This window comes from Mustela lutreola, chromosome 14 (assembly GCF_030435805.1).
Source record: "Mustela lutreola isolate mMusLut2 chromosome 14, mMusLut2.pri, whole genome shotgun sequence".
NCBI classification, from domain to species: domain Eukaryota; kingdom Metazoa; phylum Chordata; class Mammalia; order Carnivora; family Mustelidae; genus Mustela; species Mustela lutreola.
In genome coordinates this window covers 61,324,120-61,344,004 of record NC_081303.1, presented here as the reverse complement: position 1 = coordinate 61,344,004, position 19,885 = coordinate 61,324,120, and the positions used below count along the sequence as shown (strand labels likewise).

General features: G+C 40.5%; 1 protein-coding gene across 12 annotated transcripts in view; it reads left to right on the top strand.

Moving 5' to 3' along the window:
* The window catches only part of ESRRG (estrogen related receptor gamma), a 622,335-nt gene that overhangs the window by 443,600 nt on the left and 158,850 nt on the right, over positions 1-19,885 (top strand). For all 12 annotated transcript variants that reach the window (XM_059145037.1, XM_059145033.1, XM_059145039.1 and 9 more), the window contains one exon: positions 18,976-19,092. In XM_059145037.1, the coding sequence (XP_059001020.1) occupies positions 18,976-19,092 (117 nt within the window). The remainder of the gene's footprint in view (positions 1-18,975; positions 19,093-19,885) is intronic.

The following is a 19,885-nucleotide window of genomic DNA, read 5'->3' as shown; positions in this document are numbered from 1 at the left end:
GGTGGGCAACCTTGACTACCAAGATTTTCCTCAGGAGACCTTTTTCAAGCAACTTTGCATACATATCTTTTGTTTAAACTGGAAGCAAGTTCTTTATCATGATGATCTTTATCATGATGATGCATTGTCTCAGTTTTCACAATCTTTTACTTTTTTGGGGACTAGATTTGTCTAGTTTCTTGTCACCCTTCATGATGTCATATTTGTGTGTATTAGCCAGCTAATTGGAAAGCAGAATCAGTGTAAATTAAAATAAAGTAACATTTGGAGTGGCTGGCAAAAGGTTGGATCTTGGGTCGTGTAAAATAAGACTATTTTCAGAGAGTAAATTGCAAGGTTGGTCTTTGATCAAAGAAAAGAGAATAGAGTACTTAACAACCCTCACAATATTTTTCTCTGAAAAAGATACTAGGAACTCAAGTTTTTGATATGACAATCTCTGGTGTGGTTTACATGTTTTTTAAACACTTTGTTATGTTACTGTATTTTGAAAGTCATTTAAAACCAACATATCATTTTAACTATTGACTCACAGGAGAAGTTGGACAACACTGGGTAAGAATGTGTTCTGTGTAAAGGGTATATGCCAATAGCATTCAGGGAGGATATGGATTTTCAGTGGGACTTTTTATGCCATGGCAAAATGTCCGACTATAGTTTGTGTCAAATTACTGAAATTTATTAATTGTCAAATTAGGCAGACAAAATTCACTTTCCTGGCAGTATATTTGCAAAATGAGTGACATTCTTTCCTACCAACTGTGTTATTTCACAGTGATTTGGAAGAGGTGATATTAAGCGTTTTATATTCCTCTGCTAGATTACCTTATATTTATTTTCAAGCAGACTCCACCACGCCCAGCACCTCAGCCCACTGTGGGGCTTGATCTCAAAACCCTCCGATGGTGACCTGAGACAAAATCAAGAATCAAACGTTTAGCCAATCAAGCCACCCAGGTGCCCCTATTTTTACTCATTTAAAAGAGGATGTTTTTAGTAGTAGTATCACTAATTTTTAAAAGTACCATAGTTATAAATAATAAAAGTAATCTTTATTTTTTTTTTTTAGAAGATTTTATTTAGGGCACCTGGGTGCCTCAGTTGGTTAAGCAATTGCCTTTGGCTCAGGTCATGATCTCAGAGACTCCGGATCAAGTCCCACATGGGGCTACTTGCTCAGCTACTTGCTCAGCTACTTGCTCAGCAGGGAGTCTGCTTCTCCCTCTGACCCTCTCCTCTCATGCTCTCTCTCTTTCTCAAATAAATAAATACAATTTAAAAAAAAAGATTTTATTTATTTGTCAGACTGAGAGAGGGAGAGAGAGCACAGGCAGAGGGAGAAACAGGTTTCTGGTGGAGCAAGGACTCGATCCCAGGACCCTGGGGCCATGACCCGAGCCAAAGGCAGCTGCTTAACCAATGGAGCTACCTAGGTGTCCTGTTTTTTTTTTTAGTAATCTTTAAAACTTAGCTCTATCTGTATATTTTAACTGAAGTTCTCATGTGTCTGTAGCATTAATATATTCTCCTTTGATTCTACTCTGATACGTTATAGAATCAGAAAATGTAAGTGTATAATTCTGGATTATCTACACACATGCATACTTAAGAGGCTACGCTCTCCATTATTTATTTTTGTAAAACTTCCCTTCTTGAATAAAACCCTCTGCACTCAGAAAATACAGTCAGTTTCCCATGGTTCCCCTGAGCTAATGTCCGTAGAAGTAGCGGCATGGAAGGAAGGGTATTGACTGTGGCGTGAGGCCAGGGTCTCTGTCTGGCTCCATTGGGACAACATCTCCTGTGGTGACCCACCTGGGCCCCCCCAAGCCTGTTCCTGACTCAGTCACCCTCTCACGGGAAGGAAGCGTGTGCACTGCCATTTCTTCCAAGGAATCTGTTGGTGAGTCATTGTCTTTTCTTGGCCTGTCCCAGCCTACCACTTGTCAAGTCTGAAACACCTCCCAGCACTCCGCACCAACCTTCTTCTTGGCAAGTAATGGCTGAGGACTTCGTGTGGTTTACATGCTCACGTCTGAGGGATTTTAAGGATCAGTTCCAGAGAATTCTTTAAACATGCCGTTTGCTTTCCTGTCTTCTAGCAAGGTAGACTTTTACATGTGTGATGGACTCTTAGCAAATGGGATGCGGCTGACACGTGGCTTGCAGACCCACGGGTTTTCTTCTGAGGGCCTGCCACCTTGTCACCCCCCTGTTAACTGACGACTGTTTGACTAAAGTCTGGAGGCTGTTTTTTGGTTACTAGATAAACGACCCTGCAAAGGTATCGGTCCTTCCCTTTCCATTCTGATAGCTTTCATTCTTTCATCCTCGTTCACCTTTGACCCAGAACCGAGCCCTGACAGATGAGGCTGTTTTGTGCAAAGAAACAACAGATAAATTACCTTTACCTTGGGCTTTAGAGTAGCCCAAGTAGCTTTAGTAGGAATGATACCTTGTGCTTTATAGTTTCCAAAATGCATTTTTTAAAAGATTTTATTTATTTATTTGACAGACAGAGATCATAAGTAGGCAGAGAGGCAGGCAGAGAAAGAGGGGGAGGCAGGCTCCCCACTGAGCAGAGAGCCCGAAGCGGGGCTTGATCCCAGGACCCTGAGATCATGACCTGAGCCGAAGGCAGAGGCTTTAACCCACTGAGCCACCGAGGCGCCCCCCAAAATGCACATTTTTATACCTGTGTTAAAGTAATTACACAAGAAGACCCTTCCTCCAGTAAACTCAGAATTGATGATGGCTAAATTCAGGTCGAAGAAATGACAGTGTTCACCCTTCAGGTAGGAAAGGAGACCAAAAGAAGTGATGAGAGTTCTGTTGTCTCAGGTCCCCCATTTTTTTTTTAAGTTGGCTCCATGCCCAGTATGGAGCCCACTGTGGGACTCGAACTCATGACTGTGAGATCAAGACCTGAAATGAGATCAAGGGTCAGATGCTTAACCCGCGGAGCTCCTTTCGGGTTCCTCCGGATGTGAATGTGTGTCACTTTGGTAATTGGTTGCGGGAGTCTATGTCTCAGTATGATTTTTTGGGCCCCCACGAGAGGAAACCTCAGTAACTTACTAAAAAGCAAGTTTTGAAGGCTGTGAGGCAGGTTGTGAGCAGTGGCAGGGTGGGGTCTCAGGGCCTGGGACAGAACTTTTTTTCATTACCGATAAAGGGCAATGGTTCATTTATCTGATATTCTACTTGATAAACTTAGATAATGTCTTAGATGTGATAAAGGACACAACATTGCCTTAATTCACTTTCTTTTGAAGTTGTTGATAGTGGGATTCAACAATTGGAAGGCCTAGTCCTTGGAGCCTACTTAGACAATTTTGCAAAGGTTCAAGTAAAAGCAAAATTAGGTAAAAGATGCTGGCAAAGTATTGTGGTTGACACGAAAAGTAAATATGTAAAGAAAGAAATATGTAAAGAAAGGATGCTTAAATGTTTCTTTATTTATTTATTAATATTTATTTTCTTTTTATTGTGGTAAAAATAACACAACATAAAACACACATACCAAAATGTGCACATAACATAAACACAGAGCATAAAAATTTCCATCTTAACTGTTTTTAAGTGTACAGTATAGTAGTGTTAACTATATGCACATCATTAGGCCACAAATCTTTAAACCTTTTTTATCTTGCAGAACTGAAACTCGACGCCAAGTAACTCTCCATTTCCCCCTCCTCCAGCCTCTGGGAACCATTTTGTACTTTTCATGAGTTTGACCACTTCTCTCTCCCATATTCGAATCATGTCGTATTTGTCTTTCTGTGATTGGCTTATTTCAGTTAGCGAAATGTCGTCAGGTTATCCATGTTGTAGTATGTGGTAGGAGTTCCTTCTTCTTTAAGCTGAATCCTATCTCGTTCGAAGTCTCTACCACACTTGCTTTCTCCATTCATCCATCAAGTCTCTACCACACTTGCTTTCTCCATTCATCCCTAACCCTAACCCTAACCCTAACCCTGCCTCTTGGCTGTTAGGAGTAATGCTGTCGTGAACATGGGTGTAGAATCAGCTCTTTGAGATCCTGCTTTCCACTTCTTGGATATATACCCAGGAGTGGGATTGCTGAATCATATGGTGATTCTGCTTTTAATTTCTTGAGGAGGCTTCATACCGACTGGCTTTCCATAATGGTGGCATCATTTGACGTTCCCAGTGACGGTGCACAGTGGTTTCAGTTTCCCTGTGTCCTTTTGGGTACTTGTTATTTCCTCCTTGCTTTCTTTTGTCTTCTTTTGAGGGTGGCCATCCTGATGAATGTGAGGGGAATGTTTAACATTTTTGAGGGGTTTCGGATAGTTCCCTGAATGTGAAGTTCTAATCTTTTACCTCCTTAGGCTGCCTGTAAATAATTACATATGTGGACAATGTAAATAGTTGTTTTCAGCCTTTGGAGTTGCATGCAGGGCCTTTACCAATAATAATAGATGAAGGATTCATTAGTTTGTCATAATAATAATGACTCTGTCAGTTTTTGCAATGTGCCTCACATTGTTCTAAGTGATTTACGTTGATTGTTCTATTTAATTCTTCCATTATCCCAAGGAAGTCGATGCTACTATTATAGTATTCTTACAGTATCTATTTGTATATGTGGAACTTGGGCACCGAGAAGTAATGGCCCAAACACAACTGGGTGTCAGACAGCCTGAACCCAGAGTCTGTACCCTGCCTTGCATATTTTTTTTTAAGCTTTTAAGGCATTGAATAATTTTAGACTGAATTTTTCTTGAGAGATTTTAGTCCATGGGCAAAATTTTCCATTAAGTTGATAAAATAAAATAAAAATGGAGAATTAAGAATATTCCCAAAGTTATGATTAGATAATATGAAAGGCTTTTAAAAAAGGAGACAGTCAGAAGTAAGCCTTAAAAAGAACTGTTTTTTTTTTTTAATTCATTTTTAGAATCCCCCCCCCCCCCGCCGCCCCCATAGATGAAGTATGAGAGTAGAGCTCTTCAGTACCATTGTATCGGTCTTCTACCTCAGTTCCCTGGATTTTTATCTTCCGACACTCATTTCGCTGCTGGATTTTTAGTTGTTAGTTTCAGGTTGATCCCAAAAATGTACCTCCACACTCACCACTGGTAACACCTCCCTGACTCTTTAATTCTTAATTTTAGAAGGAACGAAGCTTATTTATTCTCTTGGTTTGATGTGACGGTGATTGTCCTCTTGTATAAACTTTGTGACTGCAACAGAGGGCAACTCTTTTTTTATTACGATGAGTACTGGTCAGAAGAAGGGGAGTGGGATTATCTGAATAGATCTGTTTTTTTTTTTTTAAGATTTTTATTTATTTATTTGATAGACGGAGATCACAAGTAGGCAGAGAGGCAGGCAGAGAGAGGGGGGAAGCAGGCTCCCTGCTGAGCCTGATGTTGGGCTCAATCCCAGGACCCTGAAATCATGACCTGAGCTGAAGGCAGAGGCTTTAACCCACTGAGCCACCCAGGCGCCCTTAGATCTGTATTTTTAAAGAAAAAACTATATTCTTTGGGATTAAATCTTGTTTTATTTTGGTTTGAACAAACTTAGTGAGACAACTGTATTCTAATATACTTTTTAAGAAAGGCATAGCTCAGGGGCACCTGGGTGGCTCAGTCGGTTAAGCATCTGACTCTTGATTTCCACTCAGGTAGTGATCTCAGGGTTGTGAGATCGAGCCCCATGTCAGCACCCTGCTGGGTGTGAAGCCTGATGGAGATTCTCTCCCTCTCCCTTTTCCCCTTCCCCAATAAACAAATACATAAATAAACAAATGCCTAAATAATAAAGAAATAAATAGGCACCGCCGAGTAATAATACAAAAAGAGGAGGATTTCATACACAGAAATTTTTGATTAATTTAGAATTTAGAGCCTGAAATGTGAACATTCCTTGACAGTGAATCGGAAAGCAGAGCCGAGTCTACATTCTGATATCCATTTTTCAGTGCAAACTATTAACATAGTTTTCATTTGAAGAAGATCAGAGGCAAGTACAAGAATCTTCAAAGGAATGAATCTAGCGGAGATTTTGTCCTTGACTGCACCTTTTCTTTTCCTTTTGCCTCCAAAGCATCTTCAGTACTCCCAAGGCACCTCCTCGCTTCTGGAACACCCTCACTGTCCCCCAGAGGCTTCCGATTATGCTTTATATGGAGAACCATTTCAGATGTTACAGATATTTAAAGTGAAAGCCCTCCAACGCCTTCTTCCATTTGTTCTTCTGGGATGTTACCAATTTGCTAAGATTTCTTTTGTAATGTCTGCACCTAACTTGTAGGAAGCTACTTTACAGGATTGGAAGGAAGAAAGGAAATAATGGGAAAGACTGTGAAGTGTTTTGTAGCATCGCAGCCTTTCGTCCATATGTTTTTAGACCAGAGCTCTGTAAACCAAGGCCCAGTGCCAGAATCATTTTGCTAAAGAAAGTTCTATTGGAACACAATCACCACGCCCTTTCTTGTGTTGTCAAATGGCCGCTTTTATACCTCTGTGGGATTGCTGGGAGTCACAGTAGAGACTGAATGACCTTCGAAGCTGGAATATTTACCTATGTGGGCCTTTAAGGAAAAAACTGGTTCACCTCTACTGTTCCGTGAAGGAGTGAGAGCTGAGCGGGTATCCCCTTGGAGGAGGCGCTGCCTGACCCACCTCTCCTGGACCATCAGCACACAGGAGACCTCCACTCTCCCCTGTTACGTTTTTCCTTATGCTCGTCATCTCTGAGGAAATGCCAGGCACTTCCCTGCAGTCCCTATCATACCAGATGGTCAAGTGCACGGGTTTTGTTTCAGAGAGGAAAACCTTTAGGCACAAATGCTACCTATTGGGAGTTTTCGTGGTTCTTATCTGGGTGTTCCTTGTTTTCCTCCGTTCCCAGTCAGCAGCCCCATTTGAGCTCCCTGGCCCTTGGGGTAATTAGTGGTTATGGTCTTTTGAATATCTGTTTGCTTGTAATTCTTATAATGTGCCTGTGATGTGGACATGAAGTCTATGCCTTTCGGCTTCCTTGTAGCAGGCGGGAAGAAATTCTCTGCCTCGCATTTCCTCCCCTCTGCCCTGAGCACTGGCTCCTCCACTTACAGGACTCCCTGAGCTCTTCTGCTTCCCGAACCCCCTTCCTGAGTGTAATCGTAATGTTGTAATTCTTGCTGGGAATCAGTGTTCTTCTGTGTCAGGCGCTCTGCTCAGCATCTTGAAATCTGTCTTGAAATCTTGAAATCTCGTTTGATTTTCACAGCCATGCCATAAAGATAAATGGGTGCAGCCATTACCATGTCATTCCTGAAGAAGGTAACTTCAAAAAGCTTGCTCTGACTCCTACAGAAAATTGTTGAACCAGCACTTGAATCCAGTTCGACTCCTGTCTTACCATCATTGTTCTAGTGCTTCCTACAGTTGAAGTACAGAGCAGGTACCGTCACAGTGTCCCACAGGATTTCCCCAAATCTGTACCAGTGTTGGAGGACACAGATAGATACTGTTGAATACATCAACTTGATCTTGAAAGAAGGAAGTCTCTCATACCAGTATCTCATTTCTAACAAAGTTCTTGGCACATCGATGGCGTTCGAGAACAGAAGCTTTGAAGACAATATTAGAAAAAGATGTGCTTGCTTTCACTTGTGGAATGTACAAGGACCACTTCAGGATTGCTCTGAAGTCATAATTTTGTTTAAGAGTCAGGTGCTTTTGGAGCATCTGGCTGGCTCAGTTGGAAGAACAAGTGACTCTTGATCTTGGGGTCATGAGTTTTATTGAGCCTCACCTTGGGTGTGATTATTTAAAAAAAATTAAAAAACTTAAAGAAGGGGCAGGTGCTTTGTCACATAGGATATGATCCTAATGCCTTTATACTTGTCATATGGACTGCTTGTAGCATTTGAGAACTGCCACTGTCTAACGTGCATTTCTTTTTTTTTTTAAATTTTATTTATTTATTTTTATTTCTTTTCAGCGTAACAGTATTCATTGTTTTTGCACCACACCCAGTGCTCCATGCAATCCGTGCCCTAATACCCACCACCTGGCTCCCCCAACCTCCCACCCCCCGCCCCTTCAAAACCCTCAGGTTGTTTTTCAGAGTCCGTAGTCTCTCATGGTTCACCTCCCCTTCCAATTTCCCTCAGCTCCCTTCTCCTCTCCATCTTTGTTAAATTTTCTCTTTCTTGGTTTTAGTCCTATGTGTTTCTGTTTTTAAGATTTTATTTATTTATTTGACAGACAGAGATCACAAGTAGGCAGAGAGGCAGGCAGAGAGAGAGGAAGGGAAGCAGCTCCCTGCTGAGCAGAGAGCCCGACGCGGGGCTCTATCCTAGGATCCTGAGATCATGACCTGAGCTGAAGGCAGACACCTCAATGCACTGACCCACCCAGATGCCCCTTAGTCCTATGTGTTAAACAGATAAGGAAACTCCTCAAAGTTGTTTCAAATATGTAGGTAGAGAAAGAACATGTACAAGTTGATGTTGAATACCAAGCCTAGCACGTAGGCTCAAGTAGAACATCTTCCTTGTGGCAGGGGTATTCTTTGAGCTTTTTTATAAATACTCCTGTGACACCATCCCTCCTCTCTTGGAGCTTAAAAACAGAGATGTTTTGGCTGTCCATATCACATAGGATCTGCAGAAGACCTAGTTGCCCTTTCCAAGAAGATGTCATCACATCAAAGCGAAAAAATATTGAATTTCTCGTTACCCTGGATGAGAGACATTTGTATTCTCCATCATCTTCTCAGTGAGTGTGTTTTTATTATACGCTTACTCCCTTCTTGAATGCATTTCAGACCACACCCTGCCGAATATGGATTCCTTTTTTCTCCTATCATGAACAATAGCCTTATTGCGGGATCTTTAAAATACATTGTTTACAACCTGACACCTGTTGCTTTGGTGACATGGTCTGTTTGGTTTCTGTGGAATTAAACTGGCCACAAACCATAGTGGTACAGAGACAAGTTGAGGGATTTCTTTTTGAGGTGTTGAGAGATTCCATTCCCCAAAAGCAACCCTATCCTGTCCCACAGCTGCCCTTGTACCGTAAGTCTGACAACAGCAAAAGACAATGCCAAGACCCACGCTTACCTGACCGCTCCAAGGCATCAAGATTTCCTTTCCAACCAGCAACAATAGCAACAATGACAGCTACACAAAGCACCCTCTCAGAAGATAGGAATTTCATTTTTTAAATTTCTATTCCAAACAGCACTCAGTAAATTACTTTTGAAAGACTGGAGTCCAGCAGCATTGCATCATAGTTAAGAGCACGGACGTTGGATCCAGAGTGCCTGGGTTCACATTCTGGCTCAGGCACATGTTAGCTATGTGATTCTGCGTATGTTACCTCTTGCCTCAGTGCCTTGATTCTCTCATCTGCCAAATGGGTTTCATATCTGTAAAACACATAAAGTAGTGCCTCGCACTTAGTGTTAATTAGAGGCATTGATATGAAATTTTAATGGGTGCATCTAGGGACCATTGGACTGGATGTCGGGATATTTGAGTTTGAGTTCTTTTATTTTTTATTTTTTTTAGGATTTTATTTTATTTTTTTATCTGAGAGAGAAAGAGAGCAAGAGCAGCCGGGGGAGGGGCAGAGGAAGAGGGAGAAGCAGTCCCCCCACTGAGCAGGGAACCCAGATGCAGGGCTTATTTCAGGACCCCTAGATCACAACCCACGTCAAAGGCAGATGCTAAACTGACTGAGCCACCCAGATGCTCCAATGTTTGAGTTTTAGTCTTTTTTTTTTCCTTTTTTTTGCAATTAACTCATCCATATCTTTGTAAGGAAGTTCCAGCGATCATAGGTTAATCAGTACATATTTACATGTCTGTGATATTTATAAACAAGGAGGCTGAACCAACTGGAAATTAGGTTTTTCTCAAAGTCTAATATCCTTTAGGTTTGTATTGTTTAATACCCAATGTCGGTAGATTCCTCTAAGTTTTATTCTCTCTCATTCACTATACGTAGCTTTTTTTGGTGAATAATTTGGGGCTAAATATTAGAATGAGGGAACGAGGAATAGGATCACTAAAAATTAAGTTGACAGGTCATGATTGGCTTCCTGTGGGTCATTGACTTGACCACACCTTCTTATGGACACAAGGAATTCTGAGGGGTGTTAAGTTCCTATCCTCAAGGAATGTACAGTTGGAACAGGAAGAGGCTTATTCAGTAGACACAAACAATAAAGTATGTTGAGTTCTAAGAGAAAGACCCACCTGCAGATGAGTGAGAGATGAATTAGTTACACCCATGAGGACTTGGCCTTGTGGGCTCTGGGCAAGCTTCGTTGAAAACACGACCAAGGAGGCACATGAAGCGGACCAGCAGGAACGATAATGCTGCTTTCTAGGAATTTGGAGTAATTCAGGGTACGTGTCAGAAAAGGGAGTGGACTTGAGATAGAGGTAGAAACTGACCTAAGACTGTGGGAAGGGATAAAGCCGAGGTGGGATTTGGAAGGGCTTGGCAAATCCTTGCCCTTGATTATAATCAGATTACGCCCAGTAAGACATAGTGGGAGCTCTGGTGGAGTGACAGGAAGTGCGTGCAAGGAGCTGTGGTTGATGTCTCAGAAATTCACTTCTTAGACAATTTTGTGCTTTAAAAAAAAAATGACTTCAGCTATTATCTTTCTTCCTTTCCTCCCAATATCTATAAAATATAGCCATGTATAGTGGAATTGTTGGCAAGGCAAAATTTTCCTTCGGCTTCTCTGGGTGAATGGCATGTTCATTTTCACACTCTTGCATAAACTGAGGAAGGTTGTTTTGTAATATTCCCAAACTCAGGTTTAGGTCTTAGAGTGAAAGTATTTAGTAATGGGTGACATCTTACAATGTCTCTCCGTTCTGTTTTCAGAAGGGTGAACAACATGACCTATGATTTCATTTTCTATAGTTCATGTAATTCATGTACAAAGTACACATAATTGTTCCTTTTTTATATTTTAGTAATCCTAGAGTAGTAAAGGTAAAGCAACTAGTTCAAGTTCACACGGCTAATGAATGGCAGAGCTCTAACTTGGACCTTCACCTACCATTTCTCTTCTCCTCTGCCTTTACTCATTCATTTCCAGGTGTCTTTCTAAACCCTATGCAAGTAGTATGTGAAGGAAGGACATGCAATGGGCATACAATATTTTTTTCCACCTTTCATTTGAGATGAATATGCATAGGGCCTAGTATTGACTCAACAGTTGTGGAATTAAGGCAATAAAGGAATGTCCATGTTTACAAATTTGAGGGAAACTAAGGTGTAGGATATGTTTTGTTTAACCTGGAAAAAAAAAAAAGGCTGAATAATTTCACCTCCATTTTACAACACTGTTTTCCTGCCAGTCTATTTTTTATTTTTTATTTTTTTTTAAGAGAGAGAGAGAGAGAGAGAGCGAGGACATGAGTTGGTGGGGGAGGAAGAGGGAGAGAGAGAGAATCTTAAGCAGGTTCCATGGTCAGTGTGGAGCCTGATGTGGGGCTCAGTCTCACAACCCTGAGATCGTGACCTGAGCCGGAATGAAGAGTCAGCTGCTTAATGGACTGATCTACCTAGATGCCTCCCCTGCTAATCTATTTTTAGTTTAATTCAAAGGTCAGTACAATCTTGTGGTTAGATATATCATCGAGAGAGATGGTTGGTACCTACTATAAGCTCAGTGGCTCACCCAATACACATCACTGGATGATGAAACCAGAGCATATGGTCTTGGTCTCCAGTCCAAGTAGACAGTCCACAGTCTCCAGTAGACAGTGCTCGGACTGTATGAGCCTGCCTGCTTGTAAGTTTCCTTCTGTTCTTTTCATGCTTAAAGACAAGTTGACATCTCTTTGCATGTGGGAACTAAGCCTGAGCCTCATTGTGATACTATAGTACTATAGTATTGCAATACTATTACGGCTCTTGTATACTCTGTGATTCTCTGAATTTAATCCTTTAGAACATGAAAGAACCAAAGATCAAAAAGACTTGCTATACCCTATCTTCCATCTCATATTTTTAGAAAGTAGAAGGGCAGCAAAAAGGCAAAGAACATTTGACTCTGGCCTCATCCTGTATGTGAAATTGCTTTGCTAAGAGCTGGATGTGACCGTGAACTGGCAGTGACGCTCCTTTCTTCCTACCTCAGGACGCCACAGGCTCCATGTCACAGGGGACTTGCCTCCCCTTTGGGGGCCTGACTCCACCACTCCTTCTCATACTTTTGGGCATCCTCTTTTAGAGCTTGAGGCAGGTTCTCAAAATGTCACCAGTGATCGGAGATCTTTGAAATTTGAAGGTAAATGTGAAATTTAATAATGGACAGACCTCATTTGGCCGCATGTCTTGTGATAAAGAAGGTGGTCAGATGTTTTAAGGGATTATGATTGAAATGTATTTGGACTGTACCCCCTTTTATAAAGTAACTCTAGTGACAGGTTTTAAAGGGAGCTTTAAAAAGTATCAGAGCAATCCCTTGGGAACAGGTTTTAGTGTCCTTAGGTAACTTATTTTGAAGTCTAACTTGGGATTCTTTGTAAAAACTTAAAAAGTCTGTCCCTTGATGGGACTATGACTTTTTTGCTAGAGATATATAATCAGTTTTTGTTCCATATTACAGAATCCCAGTTAAAGAGACAATTTCAATTTCAGGTAGAATGGGCAGAAAGTAATAAGGAAAAAACTAGCATTAATAACAAGACAGAGAAAAACAAAAACAAAAACAAACACAAACAAGAAAGAGAAAGGAATGAAAGGGAAGTCGTATCGCTGTATGGAAAAACCTTTACTACGAAACAATAGTGGGTTTTCTTTCTTTTTCTTATATTTTTGATCATTTAAAGCAAAAATACTACAGGTTATTGGCTGCATGTTTTTAACGCTCTGTAATTGTGTACCGAGCCAAATGCCATTATTTTAAAATCACTTAATGTTGGAAAACAATGGGATAAACCCCACTTGGAGTGCCCTGTGGGTCATCTCAAGCCATTTGGTTCTGTTAACAAAATTAAAACAATTGGGGGAAATATACAAATGCATTCCAATGGGTTTTACAATGATGATGTCTGTACGCATGAAAAGGAGGACGACTCTTAGGCACGACATAAAGCCAAACGCATCATTCCCGTGTATGAGTGATGTGCGTTGGGAGTAAGGATTTGACATATATTTTTATTTTGATGCCATGCTAATTTACATCATTCAGCCCTTTTACTGCCAAACTGTAAAAGTCCATTAAGTGACTGAAAGGAATATACAAATTATCCACTGGCACTGCAGGCTGGAACCTCACATACACCCTGTTATTCCCTCCCCAGCTAGCTGCAAGATTCTATTAAGCGGTAAGTGAGAAAATTATATTGCCTACAAACTAATTGTACAAAAGAGTCTGAAAGAAGTAATCAGAGCCCAAGACTTTCTGAAAAGCTGCCAGGAGATATTATAAATTGCTCCGTCATTCTTGTCAGCCTGCTTTAAAAACCCAGAGTTTCCCTGTTCATCTGGTTCCCTCTGCAACAGAGCTCGCTTCCCCAGCTCTTGACAAAACTGGGAAGAATCCAGTCCTGTCGTCAGTAGCTGCCTAATTCAGTCCCTGGTGCCGTCTAACCAATGTGTCCCAGGAAATCGCAAGCTGTGACCCAAGAAAACTCCGTGTGTGAAATGAGGATCCTTGGCTTATGAACAATAACTTCTGTATCCTCCTGATGGACTGTCCAGTGTTCACATTTCAGGTGCCCACCGTTGCTATGGCTGTTGTATAGTTTCCACTTTTCGTGAATCTAAGAAAAACAAGGACCCCGTAGAGATCAGGTGGTCTCCTGGGAGTCATGTCTTTGAGCCGGTACCAAAACAGATGTAACATTATTATCCAGGTGCTTGGGGCCACACATTTTTAGGATAAAATGGTTATTTTGTTGTTGTTGTTGTTGCATAGAAAAAGCACCAGGGAAGATAGTTCAAGGGCAGAATCTGTGTAGACTCTAACGGGGATCAAACACTTTGTTGGGTTGGCGATCATAGCCAGCAACGATGAACTAAGTAACTCAATGGGAGGGCTTTGAAATGATAGAGGTTTTCCTCCAGCACATAAGTTCTTTAGAATAATGTTGATTTGTTTTTCAAGATATAAACCAGTGTTACTTAGTGAAATCAAGGTTATCACTCATGTATGTCACAACTAATTTATTGAAATTTGGCTGGAGGATACCTAATTCATCGTAAACAATTTCTATACACTTAAGCTGAAAATATATCATTTGTGAAAACATTCAAGGCCGCTATAATTTCCATCCATTCACAGTGAAATTTTTACAAAACATGTTTTGTTGCCTGTAGTTTTGGGAAGGTTCCTTACCTCAATGTAGTTACTTATTCATTTTTCACAACATAGTTCAGTCATTCCACTCCTAGGTTGAAAATTCATTGACTTTACTTTTTTTATTATTTTAAAGATTTCATTTATTCCTTAGAGAGAGGAAGCACACAAGCAGGGGGAGAGTCAAAGAGAGAGGGAGAAGCAGGTTCCTGCTGAGCTCCGAGCCCGACATAGGGCTTGATCCCAGGACCTGGAGATCATGACCTGAACCAAAGGCAGAGCTTAACCATCTGAGCCACCCAGGCACCCCTTGCTTGACTTTCTTAGGCATAATGTCTGCATTTGTGGGAATGCATATGTGTGTATGTGCGTGCTGGTTGTGAATCCAGAACCATTGCCCCCCACATTAAATTGTATTGTTCCTTGCTTACATGTCTTATCTCCTCTGTAAAACTGTGGACTTCTCTGAACCCAAGCACATGATCCACAATTCCAGGCTCCTGGATCAGCACCAAGGATCAAGGAATGAATAAGACAAAGGCTCTCCCTCAGGAGTTCATTCTGAGGCACTATTAAAAATTTCTCTGCCTTTATGTTTCCTTTTGTCATTGAAGAATTCTGGAATGTGATGGTTAGAAAGGAAACTAGGGTACTTCTTTGTATGTGATCTGAAGCTCTCAGGTGGTAATCGTACAATTTTCCTTCTGTTTTTTGAATTTAAAATCCTTATATAATCATTCTTAGACGAGTCATTCATAGATTTAGCTATTATCATTTCATCGTTCCTAAATATTTTCTCCAATGTGGCTCCAGTTCTGAGAACATCTACTTCGTAAGTAACATTAAGTACTGTAACAAGATAAAAATTAACTCTCTTAGTGCCCTCTGTCTGTTTTTTCATGTTTTAAAACATTTTCATGTTTTATTTTCCTTTTATTCTTATCCTATTCATATCAAGATGCACTTTATCTTCTTTAAAGTCTCTTACGTCTTTTTTTTTTTTAATTTTCACATTTTGCTCCCCAGAAGGCTTTGATTTTTTTGTTTTGTTTTGTTTTCCCTTCAATGATCTCTTTCTGTTTTACCTTGCATTTCCATTTTTGTCAAAGCTACTTTTCAAGGTTTTGAAAAATTAATTAGGCTTCCTAATACTTTTTTTTTTTTTCATTTGTGGAATTGTTTTCCTAGTGTTCTTAATATTGCTTCCTGATGGGACAGCTGGCTCCTTCACCTTGTGGACATTACTACATTATAGCATCATAATTGGTGTTCATAGCAATGACCTTGAGATATCAAGGAAATACAACTTTTTTTGAAGCATACAATTTTTATTTACTACCTTTTGGAGGAAGATTTTTCTACTATATAAGAAATGGTCCTTGCCTCTAGGATCTTACCATCTAATGGGTAATATGCTTGCAAAAAAGGTATGGCAAGATCCAGTGTGTCTGTATGTGATGAGAGTACACAAAAAGATATGGAACCGAGAACTCATTTTCTGCTATGATGGTCTGAGAGGTTTTCATGAAAAATTTGGATGGAATTTGAGTTGAACAGTGAGCCTTGGAAGTAATTTTAAGAAGAAAAGAGGGGTAAAGATAGATCATTCTCAGAGGGAAGTCTGAAGGACACAGCAAAAAATGAATAAATTGACTTGGCTGCCTCAGAAAGTTCATATAAGGTGATAATTGTAATATTGCTAGATAAGTGGATGGGTGTCATATTGGAGTGGCAATTTTGTTTGCTAATCTAATAGTCTGTATTTAATTCAATGGACCATAGAAGTAGTGATTTTTTTAAATTAAGGTTTTTTTGTTTGTTTGTTTTGTTTTTGATTTTTGTTTGTTTGTTTGTTTTTAAAATTAAGCTGTCCTCAGAAGAGGTACGCAGTCTGGATTCCAGGGGGAATGGAATGGAGGCACAAAATCCAGTTAGGAGATAACTGTTTAGTCCAGGTGTGAGTTTACACAGGCCTGATCCAGGTTCCTGTCAGACGTTTGTTCTCATGGAGGCTGAGCATAGAATTTTCAGAGGAAGAGGAACCAGTCTGAAATGAAAGCTGATTTTTTTTGTGGGGTGGGAGGGAGATAGTGGGTCACCCTGGTAGAAGTTTCCAATGTTGGCTTAAAAATGTGGGTCATGCTTTAGTACTGGAAAATAAGCAAAGTGAGGACTTCATACTGGCTTTCCAGGCAAAAAGGGGCACGAAATGCTATTTGGAAGCCATTTTTTCCCCCTAACTAGTTATTGTTCATCTCTTAGTAAGAAAGCAAAGACTGAGTTTCTTTTTAAATAAGACTAGGAAGAGGTAAGTGGAGTGGAAAGTTCTGGTAGTAGAATACTAATTAACCCCTAGGAAATTACTAGCAACACTCCCTGGATGGGAAATACATTTTCAGTGATGGTTAAAGAAACTCAGCAGTGAAAAATGGTTCATCTAAAGTTCAACTCTAAATCCTTTTATTCTCAGCCATGACCCAGCCAGGCTGCTTCCCTTTGACTTATCCTTAATTTTTTGGGTATTAGTAACATCCCCGAAGAAGGTGATGGTGTGTGCCTCTGTTGATGCAATTAATAATTATCTTATTATTTAACCTCTTATGTTAAAAAATAGTTGCTTTTATTATTATACATGCCCTGAGTTAGAATGCTAAGTGAGCCAAATAATTTTGATAGGCTTATCTGAAGTTATAATGCACAGTTTTTTAAAAAACAGATATTTCAGTCATGCATACTTAACCAATTTGCAGTAGTTATAAGTGGTTAGGTATTACTTCCTGTTGGATTAGCAGTTGCTGAGTAGTTGAGTCTTGGTACAATCCTGCAATCCACTAATGTGATATTTAATGAGGAGACATCAGTCTGGAGAAAGGTAGTCAATATAAATCAGTGTTTACAAAGTGTGATTAACTCTGAAATATTTCATCAATGCTGTGGTCCCAGGCAGACTCTATGCTAATTACTAGAATCTGTGCATGTTTCAGGGGACTTAGACGGACCCTGAGTCTTGCAAACATGGAGCAGCAAAATTGCAATTATGCTCGGACCGTCTCTGATGACAATTTATGCATTTGGTGTGATGACCTCCCCCTTCCCAAGAGGGCAATAAACAGAATGCATTTTCATTAAGATACTAATGCACTTAATCACAAGGGGAAAGGGTTAGGAAGTAAGGAAAGACCTTCAAGCACTGTGTGACAGAGCTGATAGGGGAGAGAGGCTTTATTTTAAAGGCAGCTTCTTTACAAAGCTGTACGCAGTCCTAGAGCACATCCCACACACTGTTATTGGCATTAATTGAGAAAGAATTTCAAGTTAAAGTTTGGATCTTCTTCTGGCTACATATGTATCGCTTCAGATGTGTACGTAGGACCGTAAGTAACGTCAACTCTGACATTAAAAATACTGTTTAGTAGCATTATTTGTAGTATTATTTTTGTTTATAATACTTCCTTGGAGCTTGGGTGTTTGGAATTCCTTATGCAAATGTAACAAACATGGTGATGACGACCAGCGTCGTTGTCGTCCTCCTGGTCCTCAATAAACGTTTACTCAGCAGAGAACTATGTTGTAAGGCCTGGGTAAGCGTGGCCAGGAGAACCATGTCATTAACGTCCCTGCTCTCTAGGAGCTTACTGTCGGGGCCCAGATTAGCCTGCTGATCATTTTTCACAGCGGGGTTTATGCTGCTTAGTGTCACAAGGACAATAAGCCTGATACATTGGGATATTAGTAACCAATAGAAATCCAGGGCTGATGATACAAGAGTATGATTTTGATGTTCATGCTTTTATGGAAATAATTTGCTTTGAAATTTCTTTGGGATTCTAAAATTCTGGAAAATTGTTATTTTGCATGGGTAGACTAAGCATAATGTTTTAAAGGCTAACTTTATTTATTTATTTATTTATTTTAAATATGACGGCAGCTTTTTTTATTACAGTATTAAGAAAAAACATCCCTCCTCTAGTTTAGAGATTAGATTAGTTATCTTGGATGTTTGAGCTGCTTTTAAAAAAATTTTTTTAAATTTTTTATTTTTTAATAAACATTTATTTATTTATTTTTAAAGACTTTATTTACTTGAGAGAGAGAGAGTGTGAGAGAGAGCATGAGAGGGGAGAAGGTCAGAGGGAGAAGCCGACTCCCCATGGAGCTGGGAGCCCGATGCGGGACTCGATCCCGGGACTCAAGGATCCTGACTTGGGCCGAAGGCAGTCCCTTAACCAACTGAGCCACCCAGGCGCCCTAAAGGCTAACTTTAAACTTGATCTTTTGAGATCTTTTACCATGTATCTTCTAAATATTCGTGCTTCCCCCCCCCCCTCGGCGGGGGGGTGGTGGGAGAGAGAGAGACGGGGGGAGGGGCAGAGGGAGAGGGAGAGGGAGTCTGAAGCATGGGGCTCGATCTCAAGTCTCAGATCATGATTCGAACCAAAGTCAAGAGTCAGACCCTTCACTGACTGAGCCACCCAGGTGCCCCTATTCGGTGTGTCTTAGGCGGTTGCCACAGAATGTCCAGCTTCGTGATGTTTGTGACATCCTAACGAGTCTCATGTGACTTGTCCTTTTGAGAAGGGAGGCGAACGGAGCAGAGTAGGCATTGCCTTTGGGATGCTCACGTTTCCTGGATCTTGCGAATCTAACTGCTTTTCTTCCAACCCTGTGTTTTAGGTAATATAGAATACAGCTGCCCTGCCACGAATGAATGTGAAATCACCAAGCGCAGACGTAAATCCTGCCAGGCTTGCCGCTTCATGAAGTGTTTGAAAGTGGGCATGCTGAAGGAAGGTAAGGCGTGTGGCGGGGGGCCTGTGCTTTCGGTTGGGGATGGGGGAAGGGCGCGTGTTGGGAATGATGGAGACACTAGAGAAAACCGGAAAAAGATGAGGTCACAGTAAGCACTCCGAATCCGATGGCAGAATACATCTTTATGCCTGAGTTTTCCGATATGTCCTGGCTAACTGCATGATATCAACAGGAAGGGACAAGGTAGAAAACATCTGATGTGCAGCTAAACGCACCGGGTATGCTTGGTAATTCTGACTCTTTTCATCTTTACGAGTTGCAGAAGGCAAAGGACGAAGGACACCAAGAGGCTAGTCCTTGTCTTTTTGTGTTTCTTCTCATTTCTAAGTTTGCAGGGAGATTTTCTCCTCCACCATTGCTAAGATGTAATTGACAAATAAGAATTGTGTATATTTAAGGTGTATGACTTGAAGTTTTGATATACATATGTATTGTAAGATCATTGCCACAGTGGAGCTAATTAACAGACCCATCATTTCTTATTGTCACCACTTTCTTAAAAAAAGGAATATTAGGTTTAACACACTCTTTATTTTTTTCCAATCTTATCCTTTGAACTTAGGTTCTTTTCTAAAAAGCTTGTAATAATGATACTAAAATTGTTGCTTTCACTCAGGGGAAACATCAACAAACTCAGAATAATAACAGTGACCATGGATTCAGTTATGGCTTGAGCTCACACAGCTCACAAGTGGTAGAGCCAAGAACCAAGCAGAGGGTCAGATTTTAGAATTCACTGAATTCTTCCATCCATATCCAAGGTCCTGAAATATTT